Source organism: Ambystoma mexicanum, chromosome 2p (assembly GCF_040938575.1).
Source record: "Ambystoma mexicanum isolate Mex_15411 chromosome 2p, UKY_AmexF1_1, whole genome shotgun sequence".
NCBI classification, from domain to species: domain Eukaryota; kingdom Metazoa; phylum Chordata; class Amphibia; order Caudata; family Ambystomatidae; genus Ambystoma; species Ambystoma mexicanum.
In genome coordinates, this window is record NC_090923.1 from 1,482,934,345 (window position 1) to 1,482,957,453 (window position 23,109).

Sequence of the window (23,109 nt, forward strand, 5' to 3'; positions counted from 1 at the left end):
ATCACGGTGGCTGCGACAAGCAGATATAGCTAACAGTAATGTTATGTACTAGATAGGTATTTGGGCATAGATAGGCAAACAGGAACATCACACAGTATTACGGGAGGCTAGGTTTGTCAAACTGTGCTCGAGCAAGCGGAGTATAGTAGCAAGCAGGTTAGGAGTTATGCTGGGCGTTTAGAGGCCAGCTTGCTACAGATTATAATGTCGCTACAGTCTAAATGCGGCATATACTGACAACATACAAAGGTACGGCAGATATAGAACTCAGAATTGCAATATTCTAAGTGAGGTATATAAACTCAGGTGAGCTTAGACCTTGCAGCAATCTCCTATATTAGCCTAAGTTAGAGTGACATTATGCAGTAGGTTGGCAAGGAATCGTTACGTGGCAATGGGGGCAAGGTGACACAGTTAGGAGGAGCAACGATTCATGATGTATTGAAGCAAGAATTAATCAGTTCGGTCGACAAGCGAATATGCCAGAGGGTTTTAGTGTCAGATACAAGACGCTTACCGCAACGTAAAATCCTGTAGTGGTCCAAAGTTTTTGAGGTGGTGTGGTAGTTAGCAAAGGGTGTGGGTCAGCAGAGAGACCCGCCGTCCGGCCGTTACGGCGCGGACAGGCGCAGACAGGTGAGTGGCCTTAGCAGGTAGGCCTTTGTTGGGGGAGGCCGGCTTCCGCCTCCAGTTAGCCAGGATTGGCTAAATAGCCCGCCTGGTCAGGTTGCTAGGCAACCAAAATGACGACAAAGATCCGGAATAATGGATCAAAGAGTGGCGGCATCTTAGATTCGGTGCATCATTCCTGCCGCGATATGGGCACTCCACGATGGTGCCTCAGTGCTTGGGGAAAGGTCTCCTAGCCAGGTTCTCTCGGATCAATCCTTGAAGCAACACAGCAGCCTTAGGATTTCGATGAAGAGAAACAGCCGCAATATTTGCCCTCCAGCTGGACCAGCTTCGTTTTCAACTCCAATTTCTGAACAATTTGGGGAGTGCAGGGACCCGTTATAAACATCTGTTCCCATTCACTCAGGCTGAGCCAGGCTCAGTCAATTAATAGGGCATTCATGCAGGCAATCCAACCAATCAGGCTCACAGGCATTCAGGCCATTCACCCAAAACCAGACACCAATAACACAGAATGTGGATTGAAGTAAGCCCCCAGCCTTTTAGAGCACTACACTGCGTTCATACCAGTTTCAGTCAGGGCTGTCCCAGGCATTGCGTCACATACACAGAAACAAGACACCCATAACACAGAATGCAAGTTGGCTCCCAACTCCATTCCCACAGATTCCACCCCATGGGTGTACCCACAACACACAGTCCCTGGGAAGGCTTCAGTCAGTCTGACAGGAGGCTGCACCAGCGCCATATATGGTACTTCCACCCAACAGCCATTCAGGGGGAAGGGCCCAGAGTCAGGGTTTCCCAGGACTTAGGGAAAACAAGATGTAAAGGCAAAAGAAATTGAGAGGCTACAGTGCCCATCTTGCCTTTGTCCAGGAATCCATTGATTCCTATGCCAGGGCCTCTGTGTCCCAAAATGGAGGGCACTCTGAGCCACTGCCAAGTCAGCATGTAGCTGCCACCAGCCCATATCCTGCTCTGTGGGCAATACACAGGTGTCCAAAAACACAAATAAGGAGTACAAGGGTGTACCCTCACCCATGGATGCCATAAAGGTATCCCATGGGCGTTGTTCACCAGAAGGAAAAATAAAGAGCCGTCATGCCACAGGTCCAGGCTGGACTTCTGAGGCAAAATACATACAGAAAACACACACAGAGAAGGTGTAGGACAAAGACTGGGAGGCCCTGTACCTCCAAAACGCATTTCCAGCTGTCCAAATCTGGATCCAGACAATTAAAATCTCCCCCTATATAAGCAGATCCTCCCTTTGCTCCCCCATCACGTTCAGTACAGAGGCAAAGTAATCTTTGTCATCCACGTTAGGCACATATGAATTAACCACACATATGTCCCTCCCCTCAAGGGCACCCGTAAGCAACATCATCCTCCCGACATCAGTCAAGACCTTATCCACCTTGAAGGGAACCCCTGATGCCACCCAAATCAGGACCCTGCTGGCGTACGAGTAGGACGTTCCCACAATTATCCATCCCAGTGCCTCCTAAGTGCTACCAAATCATTCCGCACCATATGAGTTTCTTGAAGCATGGCCAGTTGGACCCCATATCTTCTTAGAAATGCCCCAACTAGCTGACATTTAAGCATCAGCCCTCGGACGTTCCAGGTCCCAATCCTCAGGCAATCAACCCCCAAGCAGAATCTACATACACGCCTCCCCACCGTTCCTAGTCCACACATACCAAGCATCCTGTGGAGTCTGTACAGTCAACTAGAACATCAACCCCACCACTCTGAACTTCTAAACCCCAACTGCCTGTGCGGCTGCCCCCCACCAACCATTGGTCCCTAGTGAACCATTCCAGTGATCCCAAACACTGTCCCCTCATTCCCACACTGTCCCACAACTCATCCCCACACCCCCATCCTTGCCAAACCCCCTGACATACTGAACAACCATTGCCCCTTCACTGCCCCACATTGACCCTTCTCTCCCCCAACTGCCTGTTTCTTTTCCCGTAGACCACCCACTCCTCCCACCAGCCCACCCTCTACCCATCCACTTTCCCCTATAATGATCCCATTCACCTTGCTCTGCCCTCTTGTGAATAGGCAACCATAAGTTCGGGAGCTCTTCCCGCCAGGCCCCCGCTCAGCCTGCCTGACCAGAAAGTCGCATCAATCCCATTAATGCTTCTCTCCTCGACTTACAGATCCATCCCTTCCAAGATCGCTCTCAGTCCCCAGTAGGCATATGTTGCAAAGTCGGGAGCGGCCCTCCGCATCCTTCACTCTCGATTACATAGTTCTTGTCACTCCTATCCAGCTCGCCAACTGATTTTTAAGGCGCTGCAGGTCGTCCTCCACTGTGGTCACTCTCTGTTCTACCTCTGTTACCCTCATGCACACTTTGAGAAGGTCTGCCCGCACCATGGATACATCCCACTGCCACTTCTTTGATGCTCCAGTCCAACAAGGTCATGGTTGCCTGGATGGCCTCCATCAGTGCGTCCAAGGTGACCTATCAGGGCCCTTCTTTGGAGGCTCCCTCCCCTTCCTGTGTCGTCCTCTCCGGCTTCAGTTTTTTTATGTTTGAGGTCTGTGTATTTCTCAATCCTTTGCTGACCCTGAACCATTTTATTTCCAGATTCTGGTCTCTGCGCCGTGCCTTCTGGATAAAGCAGTCCATTCAGGCCGCTGGGCAGGGGTCAACCCACTTCCTCGCCTGCACCTAGGCTCCTCCCAAGACATCAGAGGAACGCTGAACGTCCTGCTCACCTCCTTGGCATCCCCAGTGAGCGATCCACCCCAGTCATCTCAAGACCCTGCTACTCCCTGAACTGGCCCCAATCAAGGCTCACTGCGGCTGTATCTCCTGCTTCTTGAGACCTCCAAAGGACCACCAGTGTGTCTTGCTCGTGCGCACTACTACAGCTACTCGTGGGGTTCTCCTCAAGAGGAAAAGCGCTACCTCCTCACTGTCAGCTGGAGACCTCGGACAGCTCCGCTCTCCCCAATCCTCACTCCAATAGGCCCGGCTCCACCTAGGCCCCACGGCCTCTCTTACTCAGTCTGCCATGCAGCAGTATTCTGTAATTTCCTGGGGGCCACACTAATGTAATGCGCCTTGTGAAGGCATCTTGGAGTAAGACACAGATAACAGATTCTGAATGAACAATAAACGTTTATTAACTTAAAGGTCAGGATGGAAAAATGCCCAACTTGCCCTATCCTATGGTGGGATTTCCCTACCAAACTAAAACTCAGCAAAGTCAAAGTCCAAAAGTTCAATTTAGGAATCTGTCTGTGACCGAAACCTATACTTGCCCTCACCACTAATCTATACAATGTGTAGGGATGTCAGAAACCAATAAGACGGTGATCAACACAAAGTTCAGAGCTCTGTCCTGCTCACAGCTTTCTTTCAGCTCCCTTCTCCAAGTATAAAGCAGTTCAAATAAAAGTCTCAGTATTGCCTTGAGTTCCCCAAGTTTAAAGCAGTTCAAACAAATGTCTCAGGATTACCTTAAATTCAGATACAAATTTAACCAATACTCAGGGTTCCCTTCCCCAAGTTCCCAGAACACAGCCCCAACCACATAAGCACTTTAAACCTTAGGGTTCCCGTACCCCAAGATGCTTCCAATTTAAAAAGATATTTTTCAGCTTTTATAAAGGTCTGCCACACTTGCGCCCTCTGGATGTGGTTGTTCTTGGTTTAACAATATCATTTGGCAGAAAGTTGTAGTTCATATATTTACTAGAGTTAATCTCCAAAGTTCCATTCACTCTGGAGCCCAATGTATTATTGGTTCACTTGTATTAAATTCCTCTGCAATTGTTAAACCTCTGTTTAAAGTTCATTTGTGAATTCAAATAGAAATTGTGCTTGTAAAGCTCACTTGGAATTTGCATTCACAAAAAGGTATTTTGATACAGTATTAATTTATTTCTGAATTTCGTAGGCATTCAAGATCTTCATTCAGTTCGTACTGGCGTTATGTTTCAGTGTATATATATATATATTGCTTTAAACAACTTACCCAGCATAGTTATTAGCAAAGGTTTCTTTATAAAGCACCCAGCAATCAAAGAGCTTTGTTGTATTAAAAACAATGTCATTCATTTCGTTTCTTTATTAGAAGTTTGTGAAAGCTGCCTTTGTAATGTGCACACCACTGTGAGGCTTTTGACAAGGAGCCTTCTCATGCAGGCGACCACTCTGATACAAAGTATACTAATTAGTACAAAGATTAATGACGATTTCATTCGGAGACCTTGTGCAATGTGACTTCTGCACACAACCACTCTAATGCATAGTAATCTTTCGCGGAACTTCAAACACTCTTACACCTGGTTTCATTTCGCATAGAAACTCACTGGTTGCTTCTTTCTCTGTATCCGCAGCGCAGACGTCTCATCCTTTGGCCCAAAACTTCTGGACTCCTTCTGCCCCATAGGTACTCCTGGGTCACTGTCTGATACCAGGAGAACGAGCACTGTGATCGCCTCGAAAAGGGGCAGACTCCAGACACGGCTACCCTTTGATTGTTCGCTCTGTCTCACAGAGCCCCAGCACCCGGGCTCTACTTCTGTGAACCGTTAATGTGCTGCAGGCACACAGGTTCCCGCTGCTTTCTCTGGCCTCTCCGCAGCTGCTCCCTCAACGCCACGGCTTCTCATGGTTCACCCTCTCCTGCTGCGCCTCCTTCAGAAACTAGATTGGGCCTTTTATACACCTGCAGCCCTGCCTGACCATTAAGGGGACATGCCTGACTTTCACTACTCTCAGCAGGACTTTTCCTCGTCCCAGTACCAGAGTGGTAAAAGCACTTAGTCCTCATTGCTCCCAATTGTCACTTCTTTGCCCCAGTACTTCTAACAGTCATGAATGAGTAAGTCAGGGGAGTTGAGTCAAAATACCCCATAAAGGTGGGGCAAGGGTTGGGTTGATCAGATGTAGAAGGGGGATACCAAGTCTCTCCTAGGCATCCCACTCCACACAGATCCTCCACCAAGGTGATCCTCCCTTACTTGTCCACCCCCAGAGTTGGGGTCTAAAAACGATGGATTTTCCATGCCCACCTGTGCAGAGGATCCATGAGGAATAGGAGTGAGAAGGCCCTCAGGTTTCTCACAGCCTTCAGCACCAATCTCGGGAGTCAGTGAAACCCCTACCCCCCCCCCCCCGGCTCTGTGTGCGAGCCAACACCATGCACTCAACCGCTGCTGTACCTGGGTGACCAGTCGGGAGTCCCCCGCCTGTTTGCCTGCTTCTTGTCTCACCCGGCCAGCCTATCTCCTCCTGCTCATGCCTACCTCCCTGGAGCAAACTCTCTGGTGTCCGTTTCCTGCTGCACCCCTGGCAGGCCATACACTGCTCCTCTCCGGCTGCAGACAGGGTAAAGGGGAGGGGGCGACCTCTCTCCACCAGGTCCCTCAGTGCAAGCCTACGTACCTGGGCCCTCAGCCCACATGACCGCAGCTCAATCCTGATGCCTCTGCCTGCTGCGACTCAGCGAGAAGCCAGCTTCCACCACACAGGTCATTGCCCAGCTTCCCCATCCACTGCAGGTCTGCTGGCTCACTCAGCTCTCCACCCCCACTGCTCTAGATGGAGACGGGGCTCTCCAACAGGCTCTCCCCTGCGTCCCAGCACTTCGCCGACAAAGGTGTTGGCCTACACCTTATTTGCCACACAAAAAAATAACTGCAAACCTCACTGACTCATACCAGACTTTCTATCCGGCTTGGCTCCCTATTATCCAATTCTTGAAATCCAAGGAACATTGTAGCCACAAACTGCAGATGCTTCCGCACTTTCAGTTACTGTGATAATACTAAGATATGCTGTTTGCACTGGCACTGGTGGCACTTTATTACGGTTATTGTTACTCTATGAAATTGTTGGTTTGTTGATTGAAGTCCAGAAGCTTGCTTCAAATTGAGATTAAGAAAATAATAAAGCGAGGGGAAAAAAAGTTAAAGCATACAACCATTGCCCAAGCCAAGAGAGGCCAAACCCAATGCAATTCAAATCCAGCAGACATTGCCAAAGGTGAAGGGGGACTAATGAAAAGCCCAAAGCTTGTGAAGCTTGTTCCTCCTATTTTGAGAAGCATATAACCACGGCTGGTATAAACACACATTGCCAAAACCAAGGAAGAAACATAAGACCATATCCTTGTCAGTATTTGGTTACTTGTGCATTGGGGAAACGAGAGTGTCAAAAAGGCTGCCCTTCTGGAAAAGATTATTCAGAAGAAGAGGAGCATCATTTGCAGAGGAGTATTAAAGAGCACCACAAATGTGAATGTAGGTTTCCCTGAAAAGTTGCTAAAAGATGAATGCTGCAAAATGCTGAACATTGTGAAGTTATTGTCCAGCTATTCTGAGTTGTCTTTTACGACAGAAGCACTTACTGTTTGTGAAACACTGCTCAGATAAGGGAGTACGCCCTGATAGCAAACTCCTGAAGTATTATGCCTGGCATGCAAGTAAACCAGGAGTTATTGAGGTAGTCGGCCGGGCATGTTAGTAAACCAGGTAGAAGTTGATGAAGTACTGTAAAGTGGTCCTGACAAAGACAATTGATGTTGTTTCTGGTGCTGAAGCAAGAACTGTGTAAAACTGTTGTAGAGGAATTACATTTCTTCAGAAATAATCAATTGTGGCAAATCACCCTGACAAAGAATTATTATTGCTATTGACGAACTAAGAAAATATTCTTTATGCGAAGAGGATAATGCTGAGGTTTACTCTTGCTCAAGGCACCACTGGAATGTTGGAACTTTCTGTTGTCTAAAACTGCATTGGAACTTTGTTATAAACCAGAATTTCTTCATTTCTTTTGGAAATAGCGAGCAGAAGACTGTTTGAATCTGGGGAAGGGGAACTCAGCTAGTGTATAAGTAAAGACTGTTGTCATACTACAGATTCACCTGTGATATCTATATATATATCCTTGTTACATTTGAGCTGCCAAACACTCCCCACTAAGGCCCACACCAAGGCCTTTGTTCCTGTCTGGCCAGTCCGGCCGTGGCCGGTATGCCAGCCACAGCCATCTAGAGAGACGTCTACCTGTATATTTTTCAGGGCCCCCCTTGTCATGGCAGCAGGAGGGTCTGGTTTCAGGTAGGCGTTGATGCAACAGAGTGATTTGTTCATTACCCTTGCTTACTCCATTACAGCCCCTTCACCTTAGGGTGTCAGCTGCGGCCACTGCAGCAGAGTGCAGTGAAGTGGTGCCCTTCCTGCATGGCACCTTTGTTTCCATTTTGGCACGCCTCTGACTCCATCATCTAGCACCGGCACCAACCTTGTGCTTGTTGTGTCCCCATGCTAATTCGGAGTTGTGCTTCTCCTTTGCATTGTTTCTTGATCACCCGTGGCTGTGCGCTAAATACGGCACTTGACTGTGCTGGACTTTTAAAAAAACGTTTTTTTAACTTCCTTGGCGGTGCATGACTTGATCGCCAACCTTGGCCTGTACCCCCCCCCCCCCAGCTCTCTTCTTGGGCAAACCCCAGCTGTGAGCACGGTTGTTACTGGCGCGTTAACTCTCTGAACTACTTTCCCTACGTACTGCTTTGTCCCCAATGCTGTGATTCTGATGTTTTTTTTTCAATTCATGAGTTGCGGCTCTCATACCTAATCTGCCTTCTCATTTTCCTTGTCTGCTCACCACTTGTTGCTTTATTGCTGTTGCCCCCGCACCATTGTCGCTCTTCCTATTTGTGATCCCTTGTTTCGTCACCCTGCTTACACTGTCCACTCTATTTGCTGCTCACCCCCTATACCCTATTTGGCTTCCCATGTCCTGCCCTCCCTTCTCCTCTCCACTTCCACTTTCAATTACTTGACACACTCTGAACTGCGCTTCTCTCTTCAAACATACCATCATCCTCTTGGTCACTCTCCTCCCTGCAAACTTGATGTAGTCCCTCACCCTAGGCGAGAATGCCCTTTGTTGCCTTGTATCCCTTTTTTCTGCATATCTGATCTAGCCCCCCTAAGCTTGAGGTCAGCTTTCCAATTTCTTCACCTTGACCATTGTACCTGCAAATGTGAAGTTGTCCCTGCACTATATGGATGGATGCCATACTCTGTGCACCCCCTCCAAGGTTGTTCCTAGTCTTATTTGCGTGCCTTCATGCCTTGTTATAGCCCCTCATTCCACGAGGCGAGGCTTTTCCAATCTGCAGCAACTCTTACCTGATTGTCTTATTGCTGTCTGTATGCCTGATGTAGCCCTTCATTCCATGAGGCGTGGCTTTTCCAGTCTGCAGTCACTCTTACTTGATCATTTTAGCTGCCTGTCGGGTTTTCCTTATGCAGTTTACCTATTTGCCCCTGCACTTTTACTTGCATCTGCATTTGTACCTCTCCCCTCTCTCCCCTACACTTCCCTTACTCTCCCTTCTTTCATATTCAGCACGCACATCTTCTAAATCATCTCACGACCTAGTCAGAGCATTTTGTTTGTCCCTCCTCCCTTAATCCCCCTTGCTGCACTTCCCCCTTCCCTCTCCCCCCTGCTCTTATGCTATAGTACTTGCACGTTAAGACCTTTTAAGAACATTTTTTTTTATACCTTCTTCCTCATCCCTATTCCCCCCTTGTCTTGATGCGCCTTGAAACACAATGTTTTACTGTATAGTGCGCATTACAAATAAGCAATAAAATAATAAATATAAGTGTGAGGGACAGATATCCTTTGTTAGAGTGTTTCCTTTAGTTTATTTTAGGCAGGGAAATCCTCATCAGGGTAGGGATAGTGAGGAGTTTACCAACCTTTTCATTTAATAAAATGGTACTTGTTGAAAAACCTTCACAAAGTTGTGCGCCTCACATTTTTGACACCTCACATAATATTGAGTGGATTTGCTGCTAGGCTTTCTTCCCAAACCTACCATGTGCCCCCATGGTCCTCTTCCCTATCCCTGCGAGGTCCTCCCCAATTAGAACTCTGATGAGGACTATCTGCAAGCTTTGAAGTCTGAACCTCAGTCTTCCAAATGGACCCTATCCCAAGCATGTTGCCCATGTGTAAAACCACTGTTACTAAACCTACTCCAGCCCGTGAAATCTACCCTGAACCATCCCATATCTGATTTACTCCTACACCCTGTCCCCTTTCCTCCATACTGTGGGACATTTCGTCCTGTGGGACGCGACCGGAGCACTTTTGTAAAAAGCATCAAATTGAAAATGTGTCCTTCTCTTTTTACGTGGGGTACCGCACGCGGCTGTAACCCAGCCCTGCTTAGCTCCGACCCATGCATCGCCCTTCAGTCCTTTTCTCTGTGCGCTCAGGGCTGGACGCACTTGCATAACCTGGAAGATCTTTTTTCTTTCCCCTTGTCCTTCTCTCCTGCTCCGGTTCTGCGGTCGCATTGCCCTCCGTCTATGCCAGAGCGTCTGGGATTTGCCACTTGTTCTTCCTGCGAGAGTCCCTTCGCTAGGGCAGATCCCCATTCTCTCTGCTTGGAGTGTCTGGGACCGGATCACTGTTGGGACTAGTGTTTCTTCTGCAACTCCCTTTCGGTCTGGGCACTTCAACGTCGTCTTCGCAGGTGGGAGGAAATCTTCCAGAAAGTTCCTCCATCGCATTTCCAACTCTTCATTGACGGAAAGAAGAGACGCCCGGTAAGTTCTTTACTTTTCAGGGAACCGTGACTGGGGAATTCCTTCCCGGGGTCCTCTAAGTCCGGGAGAGGCTTCAAAAGCTCTTCTACCGGGGTTATCCCTGAGGGGCCTCGCAGGCCTAATAGGCATACCAGGGTTTTCTCCGAGGGTTTCCACGAGGGGCCTGCCTATAACGGAACCCAATACGAGGTTCACCAATCAGGTGCTAATAGCCAGCATAGTTGTACTGAGGCTTTGTTGGGTACTGGAGTATGCTCCCAGGTCTCCTTGTCTGGAGCTTCCCACACAGACACCGGGGTGCACCCTGAGGCCTCTGCTGTGGCTTTCTGTACCGAACCACGGTACGAGGACCCTCTCGGGGGAGCTATTAAGAACGAACTCTGTTCCAAGGTTCCTCTTAACAACGCGAAGGTGTGTACCAAGAGAACTGAGGGGCCTGTAAAGGTCTTGTCTATGAGGTGGATTCCTCAACTTTCCCACGCTCGCGGAGGTACCGGTTCTGTTGAGGGGGCACCGGGAGAGGTTGTCGACCGTAACTCCTCTGTTACCGGCGTTGCCAAGGTTCCTCTTTTGGAGGCTAGTTCAAGGGACAGGATGTCCAGTAAACATCCAAGGCCCCATAGTACCGGCTCTGCCGAGGATCCTTGCGTCAAGGCTAAAATTTGAGTCAAGTCCCCTGACCAATCTGTGGAGTCAACTGCCTCATCAACACATGTGACGCAGTTCTCCTCAGATGTTCACAAAATGGCGGGCCTTCCTGCGTGGAGTACGGCAGTCATTTTGGATTCTTCCCTTACATCCACGCCATAGACGGCGGGTGCTGGGAACCTTCTTTACGGTGGACAACCTTTTCCATGCGACAGTGTGAATCCGTTCCGCCCTTCCTATGACTGGCGTGCTCGGATGCCACTACCACATTCGGTCTCGCTTCCTCCTACATCTGCCCCATTGGTCTATGTAGATCCGGTTGGTGGCGGGCCCTCTTGGCAGCCCTCTTCACTGCATTTGTGGGGTTATACTCCTCATGAGAGGCCTCTGCACTCCAGCGCCTAAGGTCTCGGCAGAGGATGCCTTTTTTGGGAAATATCCTAGTCTAATGAACTCTGATCCCATGAGGGAGTACTTTAAGGGCCTTTTTAAAGAAATCTGCCCTCAAACTCCGTTGCCTGCCCCAACAGTTCCCGTCACAGCGCCTGTCGCCCCGGTGGCAGCACCACCTCTGCCTCCCAGCCCTCCCCCCGGCTCTTCCGGCTCTGCCTCCCTTGTCACCATTGGACAAGACTCTGGCAGAGCGTGATGTCAATCTGATGCCTGTTGCGTCTCAGCTGGGGGACCCGGATGTTCTAGACAAGACTTTGGCATATCAGGACAGTGAGGACCAGCCCCGCTCTGTGAGTTTTCACGTCCGGGTACTAGACATGATGTCACTCCTTCACATACCAGTGCCTTTTTTTTTTCTCTCGGTCGTCAGCCTCCACTTCAGGGACAGGTAGTCTCTCTGCCGAAATGTATACAAAATTATATTTTTTGGCACTCGCACGAGACTCTGGTGGGACGACTAATCTTGTCTCATCTGGAGGCGTGGCAAACCATCACCGACGACAAGTGGGTTTTGTCCTTCGCTCGGGCGGGCTTCCGCTTGCCCCTCGCCCCTACCCCACCCTTCAATCCTCCCTTTCAGCAGTCGGGATGCCCTCCCTCAGAGGCGAGGTCCATAAACTTCTAGATCTCAGGGCTGTAGAACCTGTTCCCCTAGTGGAACGAGGGGTGTGCTTCTACTCTCGTCTGTTTACGGTGCCAAAACACCACCAGGCTGGCCTGCGCACCATTCTAGACCTTTCCCAGTTCAACCTTTCTCTTCCCCAAGAGAAATTCAAGATGATTATGCCCTGCCAAATAAAGTTCTCTCTTCAGAAGGGCGACTGGCTCAGCGCTGTGGACCTTCAGTATGCTTATATGCATATCCTGATTTGGAGCCAGCATCAGAAATATCTGCGGTTCTCCGTGGGAGAGGAGCACTATCAGTTTCGAGTGCTCCTTTTGGTCTCAGCTCTGCGCTGCGTGTCTTCACAAAGATGATGTCAGTCATTGCGGCTTTCTTAAGGCTACAGGGTATTCATGTGAATCCATATTTGGACTACTGGCATCTACGCAGCCCCTGTCCGGTGAAAGCCTCGAGCAACCTTCAGTCTCTCCTTCAGCTCCTGTTCAGTCTTGGGCTGTCGGTGAACTGGCGGAAATTCTCCATGACAATCTCTCAGGACCTGAATCCTGGGTTTCGTTGGAACACGATCGACTGCAGGGTGTACTTGACGGTGGACAGGATGGTAGATCTGTTAACCACGTGTCAAGTCTTTATTCAGTCGGAGAGCATGTCCGCTTGGTGGTTCCAGAGGCTTCTGGGCCTCATGCGTGCCTGCTCTTCCCCTGGCGCGTCTCAAGATGCGACTTACGCAGTTGGCCCTTCGGAGCTCCTGGCTCCAGGCGGTAGACCCAGACGCCAAAATGATTTCGGTTCCACCCTACATGATGTCAGATCTCCTTTGGTGGTCTTCTTCCAACAATCTGTCAGTGGGTGTGCCTTTTCAGGAGCTCTCCCCTCAGGTGACCATTAAGACGGACTCCTCCCTTATTGGGTGGGACCGACGATGGATCATCTTTAGGTTTTCGACCTGTGGTCGCAGCAGGACAGACAATTTCACATAAATTATCTGGAACTTCTGGCGATTTTCCTGGCGCTCAAAGCTTTCAAGCTAAGGATTGTGAACAAGGTGGTCCGCATCCGTACGGACAATGTGGTATCCATGTTTTACTTCAACAAGCTGGGGGGTACCATGTCTCCTCCCCTTGTAGACCTAGCCATTCAGATTTGGGAATGGGCCATTCAGCACAGTGTTTGGCTGTTGGCGGTACACATTACGGGCCAGCTGAATGTGACAACAGATTTTCTCAGCTGGCGAGCGATGGTCAGCTACGAGTGGGAACTGAACACGGAAATCCTATCTGACCTTTTTCGCCATTGGGCCACTCCAGAAGTGGACCTCTTTGCGACGTCAACAAACGGGAAACTTCCTCTTTATGTTTCCAGGAACGGACTCCGAGATTCTTCCTTGGGGGATGCTCTCGAGATTCCGTGGCACAACATAAGGGCCTACGCCTTCCCGCCTCTTCCTCTGATTCACTAGGCGTTATGCAAGCTCAGGAACACGTCGAATTGCACTCACCTGTTCATAGCCCCGTGGTGGCCAGCCAGATTCTGGTTTTCGGAGCTTCAGCATCTGTCAGTCTGCTCACCGATCAGGCTTCCGCTGATTCCCGACCTGCTTCACCAGAGTGATCAGCAGATGTGGAACCCCTCCCCACAATCGTTCAGCTTGGCGGCCTGGTGCCTGAGTTCAAATCTTTAGAAAGCTTCAATTTGTCCGCAGATAATATGCATATCATCCAGGCGGCAAGAAAGCCTTCGCCGAGGTCTCAGTACAGGAGCAAATGGCTCAGTTTCTGTCACTGGTGTTTAGCGAAAAAGCTGGACCCCAGAGAAGGTGTTATCGATTCGGTCCTGACTTTCATTTCTCATCTGGCAGCTTCAGGCATGCATGTCTTGTAGGACTTATTTGTCTGCGATTGCCGCTTACCTGTCAACGGACTCTTGCTCTTTTTCTTTGACAAACCCTGTCATTAAAAGGCACTTTGCAGGTCTATTGCATCTATATCCACCTGTACGCAACCCACATCCCAAGTGGGATCTTAATGTGGTCCTTACTGCTTTATGCCATAAACCCTTCAAGCCCATGGCTACGACAGACTTGAAATTCATTTAATGGAAAATGGCCTTTCTGATTGCGGTAACTTCAGCAAGGCGTGTAAGCGAGCTTCAGGCCTTGTCGGTAGAGCATCCATTTCTCACCTTTCAGAAGGGTAAGGTTGTCCTCTGGACCAATCCTTCTTTCCTTCCAAAGGTGGTATCCGATTTTCATCTAAACCAGTCTATTTCCTTACCAGTCTTCTTTCCCGGCTTCAGATGCTGAGAGGGTTCTGCATAATCTGGATGTAAAGCGAGCTCTTAGGTTTTATTTGGACAGAACATCTAATCTTAAGAGCTCTTCCCAACTCTCTGTGACCTTCGGAGACCCGAAAGGAAAGCCGGCTTTGAAAGCAACTATCTCCCGATGGATTGCTTCCTGCATCTCCGAAGCTTATGCCGTTCAGGGCCTTCAGTCTCCGAAGGGAATTCATGCCCATCTTGTGCGGGGCAAGGCAGCCGTAATTGCCTTCCAAAAATATGTTCCCTGGGAAACCATTGTAAAAGCAGCTACATGGGCTTCCCCATCAGCTTTTGTGAAACATTACTGCTTAGATCTGAGCTCCAGGGCTGATGCTCAGTTCGGGCAAGCTGTTCTTAAAAACCTCTTCCAATGAGATGTTCGACCACCGGCGCAGTACACAACTGGGAGGAGCTGGCGCAGAAGGTGTCAGCCGTGGGACCCGTACCGCGCACAGAACGCGACTGCCATAAGTGGTGGAATGGCCTCCACCTAAGGGTCCACAACCTGTCGGCCCACAGGATGGAAAACCTGATCACCAGCAGTGGGACGGCTTCACCAATAAAACTCATGCCGTGGGAGGAGAAATGTAGCAGTGTGCTGCATCTCGAAGGGATTGTCAGAGCGGCAGAGGCTGGTGCAGGGACAGCTGGAGAGGGCAGCAAGTACAACGTGCCACACCAAAACGACCACAGCGGGCATGCAAATGCTGCTCACACCACACAGAGACATGCCCAACTGTACAACACCAAACATCATCCAAGCCATACAATGGCCCACGAACCATGGCCGTTGGCCAAGGATTTACAAACATTGCCCCCCCCATACATCCAAACACACATATGGCCACCTGAGTACTGGTCATATGCACAAAGCGATGACATAAGATGTAACACATACACGAGGCACACACCCTCCAAGGTGGCGTGCATGCACCACAAGCAATCTGCCCCAATGACACACTCACATGCATGCACGCATCAAGGCCATCCTGACTGACCCGACCCTGGCATGGTTGTGCCCACCTGTCAAACCGACACCCTCAAGTGCAATCGTGCCCTTCCCTCACCTCCATTTTTTTGTCCCTCAGGACACCATTCTATCACCATGGCTCCTCAACACCTACTTTGGCCCTCTGGCCCACTTGATCAACACCTTCACACCCCTTTTCCAGTGTCATGCTGATGGCACACAGCTCACCTTTGAGCTTCCATCCTCAACCTCTTCTCCATCCCCTCTCATACATGACTGCCTGACTGCTATTCATGCATCATGCTCTGCTAACGATCTCTGTCTTAATGCCAGCAAGACAGAGAAGACTCTCATTGTAATGCCTGCGCCCTGTTTCCCACCCACTCTCTGGCCACCTTCCCTAGGACCCCCCCCACCCCCCTAAGAGGTTACAAACCTTGGTGTCACCTTTGACTCATCCCTCTCCTCGCCTCGCAACACACAGACCGTGCCAATTAGTCCAACTAACAGCGCGCCACCTTAGAGGCACCCTCCCTTTCCTCACCTACCCCCAGAAGCCCAATGTGTGCAGAGCTCTGGTTTCACTAGGCTTGACAACTGAAACAGCCTCTTCCTCAATGTACCTCTTAACTCCCTTCGCCCCCCTCAAACTAATCCAGAATAGGGCCGTGTAAATCAACCTAGGTATCTAGCCCTGGGACCACTTTGCTCCAGTCCTGAAATCACTCCACTGGCTCCCGGTGACTGCAAGGATCAAATCCAAGATCCTTTGCCTCATACACCAGGCCGCCCCCCCCCCCCATGAGTCTCACTGGGTCCAGCCCATCTTCGAGCAGTCTCTCCCAGCATACCTTACCAGCACTTGCCCTTGGCCACCCTTCCCTGGACTAGCCTGAATCTGATCCACCCCATGCTTTGTGCTGTATTCCCCCTTCCGCCCCTTCCACCTGCCCCTGTGGCTCCCATCAGCACTTGCTCAGCCCATTGTGACCCCCACCTCCTGCACTTCGGCCCCTCCCATCCCAGCTCCCTGACTCCGCCCTCCCCTGGACGTCATTGTTCCCTGCACATTAACAAGGACACAAGGCCCAGTACAACCGTTAATCCTATTTATCCACCCAAGTCCACCACCATTTATCTGGTGAAACCTGGAAACACTTGTGTGTAGGTGCCATACAAATTCACAATGTATGAACTGTTAACTCCATGCACAGGCATCATGTCACACGCTGTATGAACTGCATGTTGCAAGGCCATAGGATGTTACAGAGGTGACTAACGACATGCCCATCTCACCCCCACAGGCACCTCATCTGACAGCGATCAAGGTAGACCAAGGACCTCACGGATACCCACGCAGAGGAGGAGAGCCACGCCACGCAAAAACACTGCCAAGGGCACACCAGCCAACCAAACCAACGGCCCAGTGAGCATGCCGCCAACTGAGAGCACAGCCAGCAGCCCCTGCAGCAACACCTGCTGCGCCAACAGAGGCACAACCAGCAGCCCCTGACACACAGCAGTGTGAGCCAACAGGATGGCCATTTCCCCCTTCCCCACCAGCCTCCCATCTATGATGGCACCTCGACATACGACGATGCCCGGCAGGAGGGTGGGGACACCACCGCGGGGCCCACCAGAACACACCCCATACCACCGTCCCTCATTCAGCCCCTCCAACCTCCACAGCCCACCTCCTCCACCGATCCCCAGCATCGGAGATATGCACGCAGCCAGCACATCGAGGCACCGCATGAGTTGATGGCTGGACTTGTGTGCCAGCACCTGAAGGAGACCAGGTCGATGCAGGAGAGCATGCAGGACACCGGCCGGTGCTGTACATATGCCCTGGGCTGCTCCTCACGTGCAATGGTCCTGCTTGCACAGAGGGTGTGGGAGGGAATGAAGCAATCTCAGCACTAGCTGAGTCCCTCACCCTTTCCCTGCAGGCGGCACTAGAGTGCAGGGACAAGGCAGGTTTTATTTATTTATTTCTGCATTTAGTACAGCGTACAAAAACCTTGGGTAGCTAGGCAGTTCTGATCCCCCCGCCCCCTCACCACAAAAGGGCAGGTCTGGTGCTAAGAGGTCACGGAAGTGAGCCAGTTCCAGACTTCATGTGACACTGATGCTACCTAGGGGGTTTTTGTTGGACGGTGTGTTTGGGAGGCGGGGAGGATTAGTTGGGGAGGCTTGGTTGGGGAGGGAGTGGCGGGAGGGTTAGTCGGGGAGGCTTAGTTTGGGAGGGGGTGGTGGGCCACTCATTTGTTGTTTGTTCATTCAAAAATATACATGATTCTGCATATGTATTCACATCTGGACATTCAATTTGTGAAGTGGTGTGCTTTCTTTTTGAGCTGCATCACACGCAGTGTGTGCCACGGGTCGTGTGCAGGTGTTATGTGCTCAAAAGTAGATCCCTATGAGTTCCTTGCAGGCTGCACACCCATCCCTGACATCCCTGTGATGGTGTTGCATGTCTGCAGCTGTATCCACGTCACCGTCTTCATCATCGTCCACCCCCCGGACATTCGCGGATGCACATATTGTTCAACATGGCACAGGCCAGGACTATCTTCCCCATTTTCACTTGCCTCTACATCAGTGCCCTATTGAAACGGTGAAGACACCGAAACCATGCCTTCAACAGTCCAAAGGTCTGCAATTGTCATCCTTGTTCTGATGTGAGGACGATTGTAAGTTGTTTCCTGGTGGCTCTGTGGATCTCTCAAAGGGGTCATCAGCCATGGTAGTAAAGGTAGCGAGAATCACCTCCATGGAATGGAACACAGGAATGGCCCTTTTATTGAGGTGACTGGGCAGTGCATACATATTGGGATGTGGGTGTGTGACAAATACATCTGGGTCTGTGCTCTTGCGGGCCCTGAACCACCTTGCTGCACCCTGTGACAGGTAATGGTGGTCAGGCGATGGGTAGGATCTGACTCCCATGGATGGGGTGGTGGCGGCGGTGGGTGGCGCAAAGTCGGGATATGCTGTGCTTTGTGACATGGCAGTGATGCATTCTGGTACCTTTGGTACATTGCATGTGACTGTCCATCTGTGCCCAGATTGCAATGGGGTGTCTATTCTTTAACTCATGTGGTACATGCCAGTCATGGGCACCCACTCTTGCGTACAGAATGTGTCTGCATTTGCATGGTGCCTGTGGGACATGCACTGGTGCCAGTGAACATCACCCTCGTGCCCTGGTGCACATGCAATGTGGTGTGTGTGTTGAGCTTTTTACTCACCCAATAGCCAGGACCGCTGTCCACCATAACGTGCCATATACCCAGGCAGCGTGCTATTAAGCAGGACCATGGAGTCATCGGTTGATCCCGGGACCGTGCACAGCAGTCTGTAATCGTCAGGTCCGCATCGCACACGACCTGCACATTCATACAGTGGTACAGCTTTCTGTTTTGATACACCTGCTCTGTGGCATGGGCAGCCACAAACTCTATGTTTGGGCAGTCCATGATGGCTGGGAGATGTCATGCAGCTCCCCGACTGTGTGCTAGAATGTGCCTGTGGCAAGAAAATGCAGCACAGATACCACCTTCAATAGGAGGGTATGGCAGTCTGAATGCCAATGATGCTCTGGATGTCGCCCTGGATGAGGTCCACTATTTCCAGGATGTTCTCGCTCATCAGCCGGTATAGTGTGTGTGTGTGTTTATCTGCCGGTCAGTCAGGGACCAGGGTTTGGCCCTTGTGCGGGGTATAGGTGCCAGCGTCTGGGGCACAACTCGCTGCCCATTGCTCATCTGCATTCTCCTTCTCAACCTCCTCGTCCACTGCCTGTCGGCCTGTTGCCACTGATGCACTTCCTGCTCATAAAGCTGCACCAAGTCCATGACTGCTGCTACGAGTGGCAGCACGGTGTGAAGGAAGGTGTGTGTGGTGTGGTCCTTTTCAGCAGTCCCTGTGCTCATTGTGTGCAGCTGGGCCAACTGGGTGCACCTGTGGCTTCTTCCTCCACGACTGAGACTGTTTTTCGCCTGCACCGCAGTGCCAGTGTTTCCAGGACGATTTCCCCGAGTGGCACTGGCATTTTTGTGCCGATGTTTCTGGGAAAGCCGCTGTTGTAATGCTGCATTCTTTCTATGGTGCCAGAGTTTCCGGCACGGATTCCGAAGAGTACCGCTGTTTCAGTTCCCTGCGCTACCGGCAACAGTAGCACAGCACCTGCTGTTACCGGCACCGTTGTTACTGGCATGCTCTCTCGTAGTGCTGCGGTCCGGAAATAGTGACGGTAATCGCAATTACTGGCATGTTGTTTCCAGACAGCAACACTTGTATTGAGGCCCTATGTGGGTAACAGTATACTCCTCCATTTAGTGTTTCTCTGCATGCTTTCCTGTGCTTTCCTTCCCTACAGCCTGGAAAACACTGGCAGGGTCACAGTACGTTAACTTCCAGACAAGCCTCTACACTCTTAGACCACTAAGGCAGGGGTATAGCGCTGAATATCCTTGTAACAGAACATTCAGGATGTCCGATCTTCAGCAACGAAAAAGGGCTAGGGAAAAAGTATTATCCAAACACAATTAATTTTATTTTAAATATGATGGGACAGCCCACACAAAAAAAGAAAACAAAAAACACACATACCTGCACAAATGTAATCAGATTTCCCCAGGAGACTTGGAACAAAGATCATGGACAGTGCATGCCGGCGGCAGAGTGAGAGTTTCTTTATAATCCATAATTGGCCAATATGTTGTGTTTCGCAGTTTTGTACTAGAACCACAATGCCCCCTTAACAGTTTTCTTTTTACTGAATAGCTATAGATTACACACACAACCAGCTATATACAATGAGATATGGCTAAAGGTTTCGGGCTTACTTGATATTCCAGTTCTCCTGCAGATCCTCTCTCATTGCATTGGTTACACAAATGTTGAAGTCTGAAAGCAGTCCAAAGACTCTCTCATACCTGTCAAGTACACATCACAGTTAGTGTGAGATCAGTTAAAGTCATTTGAAACTCAAAATGTTTCCCCAGAGTGGGTATTCCACCCTATCACAGTATATACAAACTACCATAGCAGTTATGGCTCCTTGGAAAGAAGACTTTCAGCGATTTTAAAATAAATAACGAAACAGTGCTTAAATAAATAAGGATTACACATTTTTATTGTGCTTAATCACTGCTCAATTAGTTTCTCTGTCATGCTGTGCCATCGAGTGGACTTTTGTGGCATAACACGACAGTTAAATAATACAAAATTAATTCATATTTTGTAATATGTAGTATGTCATTTCCAACACATTAATATATGTCTAATGTACGCATTCATACACATTTTCTATTTAAGGGGGACATTTCCCTTTCCCCAAACCATTCCTACGCCTTTACTTCAGAATGGTATACAGTCCTATTTTTATTGTATGACTGGATACCATAGCACATTGTCATAAACCACTTAAATAATGTTGATCTCACCCAAAAGGAGACTGCTGGAGCATATTGTATAAGTATTTACAAATTAGGCAAAACTAAGAAAATGCACAAAGAGCAGTAATAGTGATATACTTTGTTCACGTTTAACCAGGTAGATAGCTCAAGGGTTAAACGCTCACCTTTGACACGTGTGACGGATCAGAAGTTTTTGTTCCTTTTTCCCCTGCGGGGACCCTCCCCCTTTGAGGTTAGGGAGGCGAGGCTGCTCAGCAAAACCCTCCCTACGGGTTTGGGATAAAGGGACCTCATTGCGAGTGACTCCCCTCAAGGCGACAAGGACTCCCATTCCCATGAAGAACTCCCTATAACTAAAGCATTATCTGAATGTACAGGAATCCGTGGAACTGATGTTACATTCAGCTGTGAACTCCAAATAATATTGAAAGTAAGTGCCTTTGATGTTTGGCTCAAGACAATACTGGTCTATCCATGGGCTTGACAGCTGAACATAAACAGCACGCCCCTTTTTGGTCACGAAGCACGAATAAAGGTGCAATCACCCTTGAATGTAGGAGAAGCAATATACAGAGGCAAGCCTCTGACATGGAGCTGGCTGTGGCACGGAGAGAAGTAGGAGAGGAAGAGATGCTGGTGACCTGGCAAAGAGCCATGCCGAGTCAGCGAGGAAAAGGCAAAGAAATGCAAGCCTTACCTGGATGCGCGTCTACGCAGTGGACATGCTGGGCCTGGTGCCAGATAGCCGCTGACGAAACCAGAACGCTAGGGAGGTACGAATCCTCTGCTCTCAATGCAAGAGCCAATGAAACTAGACACTCTGAAACAAGCAGAACACATAACTGGCTTGTGTACAGACTGGAAGATCAGAATGCCGTGGAGAACGCCACCGCTACGGAGCAGACGCCACCTCACTGGAGCAAACCCTGTCACATAAAAGTTATCCAGGTTGCCCAGAGAGGAGGGGGCGGAGAGAAGACAGAGCGAAAGGGGAGGAACAAAGGATTACCCTAACTCCATATCAGGGGCCTAAAGGCTCGGAGAGAGAGAGAAAGCACCCAATAACACTAAGGGGTACAGCAGCTCAAGAAACCTGAACATAATCCACCAAGAACCATGAGAGAGAAAAAAAGACATTGGGACAAGAAAGACAAAGTGGTGGTAGGAGGGTTTACCTATATCACAGTGAATCAAGTGAAACATTGAAACTGAGGAACCCAAGGGAGTTCAAGAAACCAGACTGTTACAAACTACCAGACAGCCCACAGAAACCCCCTCATCAATAGTTAAGAAACCCACATATGAAAAGGTGATATCCTTACCCCAGAAAGATAAATGAGATATCGGGACAGAAGCAGTTGTGGAAGCCCAAGAACCCAGAATATTCGATTCAGCCGACTGGCTCACAGAAACTACAGAGAACCAACAGAGGCATATGGAAAGAGAGGTTATCAATACCCCTAGAAGATAAGTGAGATATTGGGACAGAGATACCCAAGGGAGCCAACAGTGCCCACTAAGACAACTGTAGAACCGATTTGAGAGACCACCAGGGGGCGCAGACGTTATGGCAGCCTGAGCCTTCTTCTCCCTCTCCAGGCTGTGGAATATGGCGCTTTATCCCCTGTTAAAAGCGCTTTCATAACACTCCCAATGGCACGTTTCCATGCCTCAACAGCCGGGGCATTGAGCGGCAGAAGAAAGAGCAGGATTGTGCCCGATTTCACCAACTACGCGGCAAAGTGTGCCCTGCATGCCGCTGAGGAACGGAGTCCCCAAGATGGGGGTACTGAGGAGCAACTGGGAAAATCCCGATGTGGCCGCGACGCACACTACCCAAGTGGGCCGTGTGAAGGGAAGCAAGGACATCCCGACCCTCCCGCAGAGCAAAGAGAGCAGCCCTGCGGCAGCAACACTACGGGCGGGAGATCCGGGAGGAATGAGCGGAGCGCAAGCCCACGCCGGTAAGCAAGTGGCATTCGATGACATCTGGACTGAACTTTTTGACGTAACTCCCACCCCCCCCAACAAGTGTAGGCGTGGTGTGCCTTTCTAGTGAGGAACCACTGCTCCACGACCCACAAAGCGAGTGCCAGCGCCTCCTCCCCACAAACGTAGCCGGCGAAGAGAAAGACTGGTGGAGATGACTAGGCCATGCGCTGGTCAAGGCTGCCTCCATTGCGCCTGGCCGTACGTTGGCCCTCCTGAGCTTTAGGGAATGAAGAACACCAGCAACACCAGCCTGCCCCTGCAGCCACAAACATACTCGGCAGCAAGCCGTCCTGCCAGCAGGATAAATCAAAGTTGCCCACCTGGTGCAGTGCCCAATACTAAATACGTAATAAATACGGCTGGATGCCGTTCCAGTAAGATCGTAGGGGAGCAAAAAGAGAGGTGCAAACCACTACGCCCTGCAAGAG

The 23,109-nt window shown here is 50.0% G+C and overlaps 1 protein-coding gene across 2 annotated transcripts in view; it reads right to left on the reverse strand.

The window, feature by feature from the left end:
• ALG1 (ALG1 chitobiosyldiphosphodolichol beta-mannosyltransferase) overlaps nt 1-23,109 on the reverse strand; it is a 2,244,281-nt gene that overhangs the window by 1,515,565 nt on the left and 705,607 nt on the right. For both annotated transcript variants that reach the window (XM_069646120.1, XM_069646119.1), the window contains one exon: nt 20,117-20,206. In XM_069646120.1, coding sequence (XP_069502221.1) covers nt 20,117-20,206 — 90 coding nt within the window. The remainder of the gene's footprint in view (nt 1-20,116; nt 20,207-23,109) is intronic.